This window comes from Macadamia integrifolia, unplaced genomic scaffold (assembly GCF_013358625.1).
Source record: "Macadamia integrifolia cultivar HAES 741 unplaced genomic scaffold, SCU_Mint_v3 scaffold1801, whole genome shotgun sequence".
Classification (NCBI taxonomy): Eukaryota; Viridiplantae; Streptophyta; class Magnoliopsida; order Proteales; family Proteaceae; genus Macadamia; species Macadamia integrifolia.
The window spans coordinates 141,421-158,795 of record NW_024868360.1 but is presented as its reverse complement, the minus strand read 5'-3'; the positions used below and the strand labels follow the sequence as shown (position 1 = coordinate 158,795).

Sequence of the window (17,375 nt, the reverse complement as noted above, 5' to 3'; positions counted from 1 at the left end):
AAAAAAAAAAAAAAAAAAGGAAACAAAATAGGAAGGATTAATTAATACTGATTCTTCAAAAGAAAAAAACATTAGGGTTTCTGTTCTTTTCTCTTTTAAGTTCCTTTTCTTACCTCTTGATGATTTTCCATGGGTAGAATCGGTGAGAGAAGAATGGGAACTGGAAACAATCCCAATTGCTATTCTTAAAGATCTCAAATTTATAGGACACTATTGTTGTAGAGATAATGAGATAATAATGCTCACGCGGGATACTGTGACTGGATAATGGAGAAATAACTGTGTAACTAACTCTCAAACGAACCAGACACGCTTACCTATTTTTAGCTACTCAAAAGTCAAACAGGAAGGGCGGAGTCGGTACGGACGATATGCGCAAGTGGCACTCATGTGTTGGGTACTTGGGTCTGATAAAAATCTATGATAACAGTCTAATGCTGTGTAAGAGTGGCGTAAATCTATCATTATATTATGGTGAGATTTTGTCAATATGATTGGCTTACGTGTTTATCTCTTTTTCGTTTTTTTTCAATTATTTAATTGATAACAATGCATCACAATCATTTAACTGGCATGGGGATCATTATTTTAGAAAGAGAAAATTGCATTGCCACCCCTGAACTTCGATCATTATTCAACGCCACCTCCTGGACTTTTCGAAACGTCAATGCCACCCCCTAAAAATTCAAAAAATTTCAAATCGGTCACTACCGTTAGCCGACCGTGAGAAATGAATGAAAATCGGTTAGTTTTTTTCTAATATACCCAAAATACCCTCACCCATTGTGAGAGGACAATATTGCCCTCTCCTTTATTTCTATCTCCTAAACCCATACCCATCTCACATCTCTCATCTCTCATCTCTCATCTCTCATCTCTCCTCTCACTCCTCTCACTCACTCGGCCGGACAAGAAGAAGAAGAAGACAAAGACCCACCTGCAACTCGATTCTCCCCTCCTCCGGCGTGCGATTCTCCCCTCGCCGAAAATGAAAATTTCTTAGCTTTGCTCAACGCCGTCGACAATGGCGAATCTGGTTTGGAATCCAGTAACAGATCGTCCGTCACAGAAGATAAGGTCGATATCTGCGATTGGTAATCGGCGACAGACTCATTATCATCATCATCGCCTTCAGCGTTTTCCACCAATTGCACATACCAAGATACCCAATCTTGTATAGCCGGAAACTGTAGGACGTCGTGGGTTATGGAGCTTCTCCAAGGCGGCACACCACCATTAGCCCTCAAGAATGTACTCTCCGATGACCTGAGCTTCACCTGATTCCCATTCCTTTGGGGTTCCCACTCCACCGAAGAGTACTCACATTTGGTGGAAGGAAGCGACTGGGTGACTCGCTTCCCTGCTACACCCAGAAGGAAGGGAGCATCGGAGGCGGTGAGGTAACGGCCGTGACTACTCTTGAATCGCAACAAATGGTTCTTCCCTTCCACGAACTCCACCGTCCACCTCGTTTTCCTTGAGGAAAAGTTGCGGCTTTGTCGAACAGTTTCTCCGTCGTCTTCGGCGAAGAGGTACTTGTCTAGGTGGCTTTTGAGCCTAATAGACTTGCCTTTCTCGAAAAATTCCATCTTTCTATATAAAATGAATGTCGATTCCTGAATTCCCAACTGGGATTTCTTTGAAGATTGGAAATGAAGTGAATATGAACCGAAGATGAAGAGACGGGTTTCTATTTCTCTCACTTCCTAGAAGAAGGGGAGGTGGTGGTCACTAGCAGCTCCTACAAAGAATTGCACGCCGGAGGAGGGGAGAATCGCACGCTGGAGGAGGGGAGAATCGAGTTGCAGGTGGGTCTTCGTCTTCTTTTCTTCTTGTCCGGCCGAGTGAGTGAGAGGAGTGAGAGGAGAGAGGAGAGAGGAGAGATGAGAGATGAGAGATGAGAGATGAGAGATGTGAGATGTGAGATGGGTATGGGTTTAGGAGATAGAAATAAAGGAGAGGGCAATATTGTCCTCTCACAATAGGTGGGGGTATTTTGGGTATATTAGAAAAAAACTAACCGGTTTTCATTCATTTCTCACGGTCGGCTAACGGTAGGGACCGATTTGAAATTTTTTGAATTTTTAGGGGGTGGCATTGACGTTTCGAAAAGTCCAGGGGGTGGCGTTGAATAACGATCGAAGTTCAGGGGGTGGCAATGCAATTTTCTCTTATATTTAAACCCATCCAAATTAAGGCGATGAGAAGTGTTTGCTTTTTCAATGGAAAAGACAGTTTTACCCTTCATCTTCCTCTCCTCTATTTGCCAGAACTAACCCCTCTCTCCCTCTAACAACGCCATCGTCTTCTTCCCCAAGAACTCTTTCGAATGGGTAACTGCTGATGCGCTTAGGCAGCTAGTTTCTAAGGAGCTGTCCAACAGAAATCCGAAGGTGGTTCAACCCAAGGAAGATGCAACAGCAGCTCCTTTATCCCCTGTTCCACCTCCAGCGAAAAAGAAACCGAAACCAGAACCTCCGGATTCTCAGCTCTGGAAGCCCAAGTCTTCTGGTTCGATCGTCGCCTGCAAAAAACCCAATTCGATCTCGACAAAGGCTTGATATGCATACCAAGGTGTTAATAGCAGCAATCTTGATAAACCCTAGATGTTTCAATTGTTGTTTCTCCGATTCGATCTACACAGAAACACAAAAGGAAGCAGTAATCAGGAATTGAAATGAATCAAAATATTGTAATACTATATCAATTTGAATCGGAGAAATGAGATTCGAAAAAAGAACACAGAAAGATTGAGATCACCAACCGTTTCGGGAGCCATTCTAAATTTCTCTTAATGCAGAAACTATAGAACACAGAAGAGAAGGTTAGCTTATAGAGGAAGTCGGAACGGAAAATATAGCAGAAAGCTTGGAACAGAATTAGTTAGAAACTTTCAACCAGTTAGAGGCCGACGAGAAGAAAGTTTTCAATCGAAAACAATCTGACTCCTTAGCCATTGAGGAACAATACCATACAAAGAAGAGGACGCCGGAGAGGTCAAGCTTGGGAACTAGAAGCTCGAGAACATGAAGCAAAAGCTGCACCAACAATAATCTAGCCAATTCAAGCCAAAACACCTCTCCCACAGAGTTAGTTTGGAGAGAGAGAGGTGAGTTCTGGGCAAATAGAGGAGAAAAATAAGGGTAAAATCGTCTTTTCATTTGAAAAGAAAACATCTCTCATGATGTTAATTTGGATATGTTTAAATGTAATAAACGAAATGTGAGAGATGGATGTAATAAGGGCAAACGTAAGGGGAGGTGGATGTAAATTTTTTTTTTTCTTTTTCATATTGAATAAGCAATAAGAATGAGAGGTTTTAAGTTTTTATCATCTTAAAAAAAAAAGATTAAAAATCCTTCCAAATTTTTTCAGCCATCAAATTGGTGGAATAAATTATATGTTTTCAGATTGATTAAGAGACCTCGGATGTTGGCTGGTCGTAATAACTTATCATATATTGAATATTTTTCTTGATATATTTAATCATTCAATATGGGGTAATTACTATCACTTTTTTATATTTTCTAAGATTTTGTTACCTTAAAAAAAAAAAATCTAATTCTCCTTTAGCTGTAAATTTTCACCTCTCCCCTTCTGATAATTTAAAATAGTCAAATTATCCCTCTTTTGACCTAGTAATTTGTTGTCCCTTTTTCAAATTTATTGATTGAAAACAAATAGTCTGAATCAAACCAATTTATTACAACACCCCCCCAAAAAAAAAAGAGGGTTTTAAATTTGGTACATAGCCTTATACCTTAAGATGCTTCAGACTGAGCTTGCACTCATTCCATAATTTGTAAGGTGCCGTTGGTATAAACTTACTTTGAGCCCTTTTTCATAATATATGTTATTGTTTCTAAGGCATAATTTTAAAATGATGGAAGTAACTAAGGCACCGTTTGACAACGTTCTATTTCTGTGTCTAGAAACAGCCTAAAAAGCATTTGATAAAGTTGTTTCGTTTCACATGTTTCTAGAAACATAAATCAAATTTTATGTCTATTTACAATTCTAGAAACGACTTTGACAAAACAAGTCCATCTTCTTTCGTTGTTTCTAGAAACGGCTTTGGACACTAACAATTATAAAAAGCCCGATAAAAATCCACCAAACCCAAAACAAATGAAATTGCCATTGAAGACAGTTGCAGCGGAGAGGACAATCCTCATCCACCACCGAATGCCATCATCCTCCTCTCTTCTATAACCTCCACCACTGAAATAGCAAAAACTCCAAAACCAGTAGAAGAAAAGCCATCACGGTTTAGTGTTTACTACAACTCCAAATCCAGTGAAAGAAAGCCATTGTTGCGTACTCTTGAAGGAATTTCGCCCCAACTCCTAAGGGCTTCGAAGGGAATCGATCGTCTTCTTCCTCATGTAAACCCCTTTGATTCGTCTATTCCCCATTTAGTAGGCTCCTCCCCTGATTTCTTCAACAAAATTTTCATCTAATGTTTGTGGAAGCAGGAAATTGTTTCCTTCTTTAACCTGACTTTTGTGCCTTGATTTGGCTTCTGTATCTCAAACCGTCCATTGATGAGCTCCATTAATGACTTACTCTGGATTATTTTCCCTGCAACTGTTGTTGAATATGACGGGTTGGAGTTTATTGGGTTATTGTGTGGTATCTTCATCTGGGTTTCGAGGAATTTGCTTTACTAGTAATAGAGATGAATAGAACAAATGGGTTGATCTGTATTTCACATTTATCTGTTTGTATCGATGCTCCATGAGTGAAAGTTGTTATGAATTGCAAGTTACTAACGTCTTTCTTCAACTATTACAATAAATTGATGAACTAATTTGGAGTAATTGGTTACAATGAATTGATGAATTAATTTCTTATTGTGCAAAATTTGTGATTCTAAGAATAAAAATCATATTTTATCTTGTGCAGAAAATGATCCAAGAAACAGGTTTACCAAATACAAAAAAAATCCATTTTTGTTCCTAAAAACGTGAAAAGTCGTTTCTGCTGTTTCTAGACATAGAAACGGAAAAAATGTTGTCAAACAGTGCCTAAGGCTCTCTTTGGTATGATTTCTATTTGTATTTATTAATTATTTTTTTGAAATTATTTATGACAATAAATTATGGACCACAAATAGTATTCGTTTGGTTACTATTTATAAAATAGATTATACAATGAGAAAATAGGTTTCAGTTTTCACCTTCTGCTTTGAGCTTCGAGCGAGAGAGATGATAGAATTTGGGATTTTTTATTGGAAAAGTATAAAACATATTGAAGTTACCTATTTACCATTGATTTTGAATAGTTTAGCACATATGCTCATTTAAGGTAACAAAAATCAACATAAATGATTTGTTACCACAAATCACAAATATATTGAGAGTAATTTGTGATTTGTGATTTATTCTAATTTATTATAAATAGGAATAAGTGCTATAAATTAAACCAAACACTTGTAAAAATAGAAATAAGTCAAATAAATACAAATAGAAATCAAACCAAAAAGAGCCTAAGAGTAAGTGGGCATTGGAACGAATCATGTCCAACAGAATTCAGTTATTTCTCTCTGAACATCATTTTGCCATGGTTTCCAAATGCACTGAATTGAGATAAGATGCCCCTAATATGTAAATGGCCCCAGAATTCATCAAATAAATATTCACCACCTCAATAAGATCCAAGACACTAGGGAAGTCGGACTCACTATCACAACCCTTTCTACACCAAGAAATAGAGTTTGTGAGCTTGGATTGCCTCATTCTATCATCCCTCCAGTAGCAGCTTCGAAGGAGTCTCAAGAGTAATTTGAATGTGTCCAAAAACATAGATGCCATTCACCATTAACACATCAATGGTATTGCATTTTAGCACTTTCTTCCTCTTTTTCTCCTACAAATGCCTTCTTAAGAAACACACCACAAAACCTTCACTTGAATGCTTGGATTCAACAAGAAAACACCAAAGATTTTTGGGAATTCTTGGGTTCAACCTCAAGGGAGCTTCATCTCCACTCTTCCCTCTATCTCTCTTTTTATCTTAGAATAACTAATTAATATGAGTCCTAAAACTCACTTAAGAAGCTCAACAAAACAACCAATCCCATGCATTGTCCAACCATAACTCTCTTTCTATAAATCTGTTGGGGATGATTTTTTTTATTCCATATGAAACTAAATTCATAATGCTAGAATTGTCATAGAAATATACTTTCTCTAATTCTGCCCGAAACATGCTCAAAAATATATCCAAATTCATATGAACCAAACCATAGAATGTAGAACAGTAATAAAACGGAGAGCACTTTCTCTTTATCATTTTTTTTTTTTTAAACGTTTGTTCACTCAAACCTCCATATCTTACTCGTCTTAGCTCCAATCGATCCAATTCTTTTTTCAAAACCTAAAAGGATATAACTTCCATGCTTTCACCAACAACCCAAGTCTTATTCATGGGTCCCAAAACTAAGGGCCCGTTTGATAACGTTTCTGCCGTTTCTATTTCAAGAAATGGCAGAAATATAAATTTTGGTTTCTAGAAACAAAAACGGAATTGAAGGTGTTTGATAAGTCATGTTTTTAGAAGTCGATGGTAACCAGTGAAAGAATTGCCACAAGTTGTTTCCAGAAATGGCGAAACAAGTTCGCCTGGGTCGTTTCTTGAACCATAAATAAGTAAAAATTTATATTTCTATTTCTAAAAATAAGTGAAACGAAACAGTTTTATCAAACGCTTTTTGCTCCGTTTCTGCTGTTTCTGGAAACAGAAACGCGTTTCTTGAAACGTTATCAAACGGGCCCTAAGCTCCAATCCAAAACAAGTGTAGAAATAGCTACTTGAAACATACAGACCATGCCTGAAGATCATGTCATAACTTTTCACTTAATATCAGATTTATGTGATAAAAATTTAGATGTAAATTTAGCTCAGATTTATTCATTTCTTATGTTTTTAGCTCCTCCAAGTTCTAACTAATGGATAGCTCAAAAAATACCCGAAGCTACTATATTGCGTAGAAAACAGAATTTGAACACATTGTTGGACACCTTCATTCAAGATCATAGATTCCTCATCTGAGCTCGGATTGGCCAGATTCTTGTGGCATTGTGAGCAATACTTCATACTTATGGAATCATGCAACCGTACCTGTGGAATCATGCATAAAATAATAACAAAATAAATTCAAATCATGATTCATTTTATCATGAAAATACCTAATTATGAGATTTGGACTAATTTCAGTGTCATTTGATTAATTAACCCTGCAAGTAGTACTTTGGTAATCTTCCTGAGTTATTTCCCCGAATGTCTTGAGATGATTCACACTATTAGTTAGAGGTTAGGCCAGGCCACTAAGGCTAAAAACAAACCCCACAACTTGTCCTAAAGCATCCATTCATCATGGTCATGAACATCCTCGAGGCGACAAAATGAGGTATCTATAGAATACACTATTTGACTAAGGTTGTGAGGCAAACGAAACTGAAAAAAGTGACCTCTCATTTTGTCTAGATTAGTGAAATACCTTCTACTCCTTGCTCAAAAAGATACGAAAAGAAATATTCAACGATAACTTTATATATATATATATATATATATATATAGAGGTAGGAATTCTACGTTAATTGAAAGCACAAGAAAAACTACATGATCCTTGTGCACAAAAATCAAAACATATACAGTCATACTCAAACAAGAGGAAGACTATGTGATTCTTACCCACAGGTTGACAAAGTAGAAAGAAAGAGAAAAAAGAAAAGAGGGTAAAAATCTTATGATCCATATTCACTTAAGAGATAGACTATGTGATCCTTATTCATGAAGACGAGAAAAACATTGATAAAAATCTTATGATCTGTATCCAAATATGAAAAGAAACTACAACATGAAATTGGTCTAAACTCATGATTAGATGAAAATCATGATTTAGAGTGGGATGTTCAGATCTCGTCCTATGTGATATCTGACCTCAGTGCCTTTGAAGATTGTCCATTGATCAATAATGATTGTCATAATTACTCAATTTGGTGAAGTAATTGGTGGATACTATCACGATTGAACCCATGATTGTTAGCAAATGGAAGATAAACATGTTTTACCAAATCCATGGTGCCCCATTCTTTGAATGGCCACTGTTTTATGATCAAATTAAGCTCATCGGTTGCCATCAAGGTTGAGATCAGACTCAATCTATACTGATCTAGATTGATATCCGATTGTTTGGGGTCGAATTCGATCCAATTTTTAAACCATGATTGCCAAGATGTCTTTTCAAAGGAGGAGGAGAGATGATGACACATCCTTCGATTTCCTGGCGATTGAATTGGATTGCAATTACGTACGTGGATAAGTTGTTCAGCTCTAAGAAAATGTCTCATTCACTATCACTTAGGGCACAAAAGGATTATTCTTAAAAACAAAAAGGACATGTGTCCAATTCTGAGGGTGCATAAAGTAGTTGGAATTTTTTTTTTTTTTTTTTTTGTAAAGACGTTCAACAGCGAATGATTAGAGGCGCACGCTTAGTCAAATGGTAAGGTACGAATATTTTGACCTATTGGTCAAGTAGTCAAAATAGGCTCTTGACATTCTCAAGATAAGACTGCATAGTTCTCACCCCACACCTCGCACATGTGAAAATCTTGTGCACCGAGTACATATTTTCTAGAATCACTTGCTTTTTTTTTTTTTTTTTTTTTTTTCGATACATCCTATAAAACTGCCCAAGGGGACTTTACTCACACACTTCAATGAATTGGATCATGATGTATGTTGAATCCTGAGCAATTCCAAGGCATGACCATTATGGGTCATTTAATACGTGTCCCTTAATTGACACCTTTTAACCAAAAAACAATGTCCCTTAACAGCCCAAGGCCAATGATTAAGGCCTCCTACTCTGGTTGATTATTTGTGTTTTCATATGAGATCCATCAAAAGCAAGGATCCAAGGCGTTAACTCAATGGAAAATAACTGATCAGCCACATATCTTAATTGCTTATACGGAAATTTAAGTTAAGAGTATGAGAGTTTAAATTTAACTGAAGTATAAGGTTGGAGAGCTTTCAAATTGCTACTTACACCGACTTTTTTAGAAACTTGTAACATAAATTACAAGGGAAAAGATCACTACCTAATAGTGTTGCGTACTTGCGTATGTCTAGACACATGGGGATGTGGAACCGGGCTGAGGAAAGACTCATATGTCTTGGCTCCACTTCTCCATGTATCTGTGCGTACACAACACTATCAAGTATTGTTCTTTCTCCCTAAATTACATAAAAAAGATTGAAAATCAAATCTGAGGCCTTCCTTCAAACAGTTCTTCTTAAGAGCATTAATGCCTCTTATATTGCAATCAAGAATTTTGTGAATTTGTTCCCCAACTAAGATACACTTGACTATTAGACACCTTCCAGCACTATAGTGTTGTGCTCAAACTAAAAGAAGAATACTTACAGGAAAAAAAAAACTCAAAATGCAGGATTAGAGTGAATAATAATAATAATAATAATAATAATAATAATAATAATAATAATAATAAGAGGATTAGAGTAAATTGCATCACACATACAAGAATGACTTGATACTCAATTGGATAGATGTCCCACCATTTATTGAGGTAGGAAAACTCAAGAGTAGAAATTAAGAGAAAATAGAAGAGACAAGATCCCTTGATAATGAAAAGATGAAGTCTTTAAGAAGCTTTCAAAAGTTCAAAAGTTAAAAAGTTCAAAAAAGTTCGCAAAAAAAAGTTAAAAAAAAAGAACAAAAAGAAAAAGAAAAAAAAAAAGAGAGAAGAAAGAAAAGAAAGAAAAGAAAGAAGCTTTCAAAAGTTCTACCCAAAAATAAAAAGCTTTAAAAAAAACAACATAAAGATTGTCTAGAATTGAATAGATAGCTCACATATTTGAGAAACCTTCATGAGGAAACATATGGAGTTTACAGAAACTGAAGATATAGTTCCCAAAAATATATTTGAGAAGCCTTCAAGAGGAGATATAAAGAGTCCACAAATTAGTAGACGAAATAGCTTGCAAAACATGTTTATGAAGAGCTAGTGTTCTTAAATCTTTCTTTATTTTAAAACTTATTAAAAGTTTATCTCATCACTAATGTCCTTGAGGATGATTCGCTAGAACAAAAAAAATACTCCGAGAGAGTTATCCTTTGGCTGCTCGCTGTCATAAAATATGGGTAAGACTTTATATGAGAAGCACTTATATATTTTCATTGATGCAACAGGGAAGTGTGTCGAACTTGACACATGAGGAAGGGATGTTGAGACGTGTCACTTGACATTCTCCTAAAATCAGTATTTTTCCCTTATGATGCAATTGGGTTGTTTGTAACAGTGGGGCAATATATTTGTATGTTAGCGAGAGAGAGAGAGAGAGATGGTTTAGTGAATTTTAAAGGCTTTCTTTTCCTCTATTTATAGAGGAGAATGCATCCCTTAAGAGCACCCTAAAGTATGGAAGAGACATATCTATTATGTAAGGATGCCACATGGGCTCAAGTTTAAGCCCAAACCTGTCACTGCTTATGCCCAAAAGGAGTAATACTTGATCAAGCCCACTGGCCTAAAAAGTATTCCATCAAAAAGTAAAGATATGGGCTGTACAATTGGGTATGTCTACACCATGCTACACCAAACCATGTCTCATATCATCTTATCATTCCAAGACAAGACTCATTACTCGCCTATGTGGAAAGCAGCCTGGACCCATCCTCGATACATTGAAAGAATTTATCTCTTGTAGTTCCGATAAATACCTGGTAGAACAAGCACTAATAAATACAAAGAAAATAAACACAGATTTACATAAGATGACACAAATTTAATGAGGTTCGAAGAAAAAGATGATTTTCTATATAAAAAAAAGGTTACAATGGAGATCGCTCAAGAACACCTAATCGCGGAGAGAAAACTTGTCTAAAAACCTCAGCATGAAAAACTTCCAAATTTTATAATACTTGCTCAACAAGACTATATACATGCTCCTCCAAGTCGGGTTGCCCAACCCCTATGCTATCATCATAGATCTCAGAAAAAAAATATATATATATATATATATATATATCTCATTTAAATCACCACCAAAATATGTCGAAATGGATCATTTTTCAAAATGAGTTAAAAATTCAAAACAAACATAACAATATATATAAAAGCAAGCTTATGATCTCCACCACTTCTCATGCTCGGGCTAAAGAAATGAAGCAAAGTCCGAACTGATATTGGGTTGTAATCACAATAGCCGCATACCTAATAAAAGCGAAACAAAATCTAATTTTTATCTGGAACTTCTTTATTTAAATTTATATAATACAACACTCGCTGAGGAATATGAACAAGTAAACATCATTAAGAAAGAGCCAAGAAAGAGAGCAAAAATATTCCATTTTCCTATCCCGCCCGCCCTTGGTAGTATTTACTTAATTAATCGGTCTAAGCGACCAGATGTAAAACGGTGGGGCTAAAGTAGTGTCTTAGTTTGATAATGAATGGCTACAAAATACAAATATAAACAAATTTCTCAATTGGTGAATAATTCCTTTTTTAGCTTCGTCCAACGTTTTGATTGGATAACATAACAAATACCAATCAAACTGATTTTGATGAGCCAACTGCCTTCAAGAGTAATGCTACGAATTAACTGTTGGTATGCCTATCCAACTTCCAACTAACCGCCTCTCTCTTTTTTTTTTTTTTTTTTTTTTTTTTTTTTTTTACTTTTATTATTATTATATTATTATTATTATTATTATTATTATTATTAATTATTATTATAATAATCATTATTATTATTATTATTATTATTATCTTGCAAGACCCAAATTAAGCCAGCCAGACAAATGGACTTAAAAGGGATGAGCAAATTTCACTAAACCATGACATTTATTACTAACTATTAACTTCTTTTATCTTTTTGTTATAGATCAGTAAATAATATAGAAAAGAATGAATGCAATATATAAGAAATCCAAAGAAAATAATTCTGAGTACAATCCACCTTCGGCATGGTCATCAGCGGACTAACAATCTAAATCACTCCAACAAAGAAAATTATATTAACAACTCAATAGAATCTATATCTTGGGCATTCATGTGCATCACAATCAATATTCTCTAAAGTAAAACGAGGCACCAACCAAGTCATCGAAGCTTTCGTTGTTGTAGCATGTTTGGTTAGAACATCTGCTATCATGTAGGCTTCATGGTAAATATGAGTTATTCTTCAAGAGATTCGATCTAAATACATTTTACAAAAAAACTACCGTTGATGAAAGCACCATGGAATGTATACACCAGATCATGGACTCTGAATTTCTTTCCATCCAAATCTATTCCAAACTCGAACTCATTGCCATCTTGATTCCTTCAAAAAATGTAGCAAACTCTACTAAAAAATTGGAGGCAACCCCTTCATAAATCGTAAAGCAACACAGAGGGACTCCCAAGTGATTTCGCAAAACACCACCTACACCTGAGTGCCTTGGATTACCCCGAGAGCACCCATCAATATTTATTTTGACACATCCATCCTCTGGTTGAACCCATCTCACCCTCACTAATTTCTTTGGGGGCTAAGAATGAGCAGAGATCACCAACTTTTTAGATAAAAGTAAGTAAGCCAAAGATTTGATGTGAATTAGAACACAAGACGAAAAATCTCGTATCTCATTCACCACACCTCTCAGCACGGAGTTCACATCTCTACAAGTATTATCAAATATGTGATAGTTTCTTTCTTGCCGTAACTGATAGAGAATCATGACCACCGCTTCCAACCACATTGTCTTGAGTGGAACAAAGCCCAACTTCCTCTTCCACCAAGAAAAAAGTTGTTGAATGGATTAGAATCCAGTCCATCTAATATCAGAAAAATGAAGAAAACCCAACCAGACCTGAAGGGAAAATCAACATTCCAAGAAAATGTGGTTTAGTGACTCACCATCTACATTGCACTGAGAGACCAAATTTCTGCACACCTTCTTATCCGTTGGGAGACCTCCATGCGAAGGTCGAGACTCTAGGGGTTTAGTCCTTCGCCCACGCTGTTACATATTACTCAGCCATGGCTTTTTGTTTCCCAGCCCTCCACAAGCAGATTTGACTGTAAAGTTCCATGTTTGAGGCAAAGACCATACCCTCCTATCTTCTGCATAGACTGATGAAAGAGGGTAATTATGAGCATTTTAACAAATATCATTCATAACTAGGGATTGGACATCAGGCAAAGACCACTGTCCATCAGTTATGAAGTCAGCAACTGGTGCCAAAAGCGAATCATCTAACAGAGTCAATAGGAATCATGCAAGATTGGCACATCATAAAGCGAGTGATCCCTCTATAAATTGATGTTTCTACCATTCCCATCCAAGCATCGCTCTTGTTGTTCCACAAAACTCCAAACCTTTCTAAATCCGACCAAATAGAAAATGGAGGAAAAAGCTTTGACAGTATTACTCTTAAGAAATCGACAAAAAAAAAAAAACAAAGTGAGACTATCATTCTTCACTAAAGTTTAGCTAATTAGACAATATTTAGATCCCTCAATCTTCGAATCCCCAAATCCCTTTCCCTCTTGGGTTCACAAAACAGATCCCATCTCACAGTAATAGCCTTAGAGGCCTCCGCTTCACCACACTAGATAAAATTTTGAATCCACTTTTCCATCAAAGCAACCGCTGAGGCTGGCCAATGGTAAACAGAAAAGTTGTGTATCAGGATGTTACATATAATAGATTTAACTAACTCAATTCTACCAGCCATTGAAAAGAGTTTACCCTTCCAACTTGCCAACCTTGCTTTAAATTTTTCAACCAAAGGCATGATATGATCCTTTTTCATACTTCCTTTAAAAATCCCTACACCAAGATATCAGGTAGAAAACTTACACTCAGGGATGCCCAGAATGTCCTTAATTCTTCTCACTCTAGCTGCAGCTATATTTCCCAAGAAGATCGTAGGCTTGTTCAAATTAATCCTTTGTCCCAAATAGGATTGGTAGGCATCTAGAAAAGATTTCAACTTTTGGATTCTTCTTCCCTCAACCTTTATAAAATTGAGAATGTCATCTACATACAGAAGGTGAGATGGGGTGGAAATGTCAGACCAGAGAGTCCTTATTCAATCCTTTTGCACACAATTCTCTAACACCAGGACATAGCACCTCCTCTGCAATAATGAATAGCATTAGAGATAAGGGGTCACCTTGCCTCAAGCCACGCTCAACACCAAAAAAAAAAAAAAAGGACCACCATTGATCAGAACAAATAGTTTAATTGATTAAGAATCTGATGCACATCAGTCTAAACTTGAGCGAAACCGAACTTACAAAGCACATCAAAGAGGAAAGCCTAATCCAACATATTATATGCTTTGTGAATATCCCGCTTCAAATCCAAACTACCACCAAAGGATTTTACATGCATCATGTTAGTCATATCTAACGCTGCAAATATATTGAAAAAAAAAAATGATCTTTCTGTTGTTTTATGGTTGTCCTTGTTGGCAGTCTGGCCATGTGGCAGTGATGATGTGGCCAGTTTGGGTGACGTGGCTGAAAGTGATGACATTGTAGTGTTGAATGTCACCGATGAGATAACATAACCACATTGTGTGCATGGAGTGGTTTGATTCATCCATGGTAGGTGGTGCGGGTTTCTTGGTCAAAACTGGTAAAATTAGCCTATTTAAGCTCGGGGGCATTTTCGACAGTGAAAATGACATTTTTTGGAGACTGTTTCTCATGAAAAAGATAGATTGTAATTTATCTAGTCCAGTGCATTTGATTTTTTCACATTCCAATACTGTATGAAGAAGTTACAGTATTTATGGCAATCATTGCCAATTTCAGCAATGAAGATGAATTTTTTTAAAAAACAAATTCTACATATAACAATACAAAAAAAAAATCCGATCTTTCCAATGGTTCTAATTTCATTGCATTCCGATTCTGTATGAGGAATATACATCATTAGAAAGTTCTAGGGGTATTTTGATCTTTTTATATAACTGAGTTAGATGATCGAGTCTTCTGGAAAGTTGTAGAACGTCCAGTTGTGGTTCTAATGCACTTCATTATATCTCGATCAGAAATCGTATGAAAAAGTTGCATGTGTTTTCGTAAAGCCAATTCGAAAATCCAAACTGGAAAATCACCAATTGATCTCGGTGTTGGGTGGATTTTCCAGATTTCAATTTTGAAATTTCAGGCGATTTTTTATAATTTCAAGATTTTGAAGGGTTGAGTTGCAAGGGGTCTTTAAGTACTGAAATATATGAAGTCAAGGGCTCATTTTTAATAAACAAACTTTGAGGGATGCAATATGGACGGTCCAAATTCGATCGCATACGCTCGATGCTCATCCGAAGGTTCCTGAATCTTGGCACAGATCTGACGTTAGAGATTCCTATGAAAAGGTTCTCATTGGTGAACTGCATCGGACATCATGGTGTGGCGCTACACCAGATTGAGTCTTGATTGAGTGTAGCGCATGTGCATAGAATCTATAAAGAGATTCTTTATATCTTGATCTGAAACAATCATATAAGATCGATTTCGATCTAACAGCCAGGATTAAAGCACCTTTAATAAAGCTAGCCGACAGTGTACCGTAAAACGCATTGCACCAGCCAATGGCGCGTCGACAATGCTTTTGACCGCTGACGCCAGCGCTGACTACCTACGTCATCGGATCCTAAATCTATGGCTTCTATTGACTATCTGTTATATGTATCGGATGGCTGATATTAAAAGATACTTTCTTGTGAGATCCATGACCAGATCTGCGCCTCTATTGCGTGTGCCACAGGTGTAGCCTACGCCACTCCTACGAAGATTTCATTTCTAGCTTTCTGGTTAGCCCAACTTCAAAGGGCCATATCTCCCTCATCCCAACTCTGATTTGGGTGATTCAATTTAGTGATTCTTCACCATTCCGAGCTCTACACATCAGAGGGAAGATATCAGCCAGAGAGTTTGCAGAGGCAGTCAAAAAAATGAGTTGAAGCTTGTGGAAGGCTTAGGGTTTGAAGGAAAGACTTCCATCCTCTTGCACTTGATCTATAGCCCCCATTAGATGCTTAGGAAGTTGTTGGAAACCAAGGCAACAAGCTCTATTGGTTGTTGCCAAGAGAAAGGAAAAGAAAAGGGAATAAAAGAGAAGAAGAGGGAAATAGATAAGAAGTTTTCCCCTCTCTTTGTGTGTGAATGAGAATGCCATTATTGCTCCATTGAAAGTAAAGACAATGAAAAAAGAAAGAAGAAGAAGAAAAACCTAGAATTTGGTTCTTGTGAGTTGCTTTAAGAAACCCAAGTGCCAACCAAGGTTGAAGCACTGGTGGCACCGAGACAACGTGGTTGTAGTCCGCATCAAGTGGAGATCGACATTATTACATCTCCGACGATTACTCCTTGCTAAGGTAACCTCACTTTTGCCAAATTTTCATTATTACAAATCATTATAGGCAAGATGTTTGATAAAATGCCTAAGTGATAGTTATAGTCTATTTGGAAAAAATTTGCATGTATGAGTACTTCACTATAGGGCATTATTATAAGCCCAACTTTATTTTTGATTTGTGTTCAATGGGTTCTGGACACAGGGGCTATGTGTTCCTTGGTACTTACTACTACCTAAATGTATTTGCCGTGGGTGCAGCCTCTCAGATCATTCTGAGAAAACTAGGGTGAAAACCTAGCCATTGTCTGTCATAGGTGAAAACTAGGAATGTATTCCCTTGGGTGTGGGTCCAGTCATAATTAATATGGAGTAAATACTAAGCTCAACAGTGGGCATTACTCTGTACATGTAGGCAATTGACCGAAGCACATATTTCTTATGTTGTGGATGTATATACTCGTATTTGTATTGTAGATTGGAGTGCTTGACTACAGGATGGGTGTGTACATCTGGTAGACCTGGCCACTTGGTGGTGCAGTGTGGATGTGCATGCGACTGTGCATGTATGAGATAGTGATTACTATGTGAGGTTTATGAGACAGCTATGAGCAGTAATACATGTTATGTGAGTAAGTTCTGTGCAGTAGTAAGAATTTTTAGTAGTATGCATAACAGCTCTGGGCAAAATCAGTAGATTGTGTATGTATCTATTGAAGTGCAAATAGTGATTGCCACATCAGGGGTACAGCTGAAAAATGAAAAAGGATTTGGTATATCGATTCACCCCCTCTCAGTGTCAACCGGGACCCAACACTTTTCCTATTGGAAAGCTCCGTGCTCATATGAAATCAATCTAGGTAGAATGGTAGATACAGAAGTAGCTAAAATCTTTGGAATAACTCAAAAAGAAATTCCCAAGACAAATAGGATGGAACTGAGATACCTTGGAAGCTGACTACACTTTCGGAATAAGGGTATTGAA

The 17,375-nt window shown here is 36.7% G+C and overlaps 1 protein-coding gene across 1 annotated transcript; it reads right to left on the bottom strand.

The window, feature by feature from the left end:
* Positions 1-983: 983 nt before the first annotated feature.
* On the bottom strand, positions 984-1,589 carry LOC122064878 (the record flags this gene model as incomplete). Its single annotated transcript, XM_042628661.1, has 1 exon — positions 984-1,589. A coding segment is annotated over exon 1 (606 nt), but the record flags the coding sequence as incomplete, so codon positions are not given.
* Between the last annotated feature and the right edge of the window lie 15,786 nt (positions 1,590-17,375).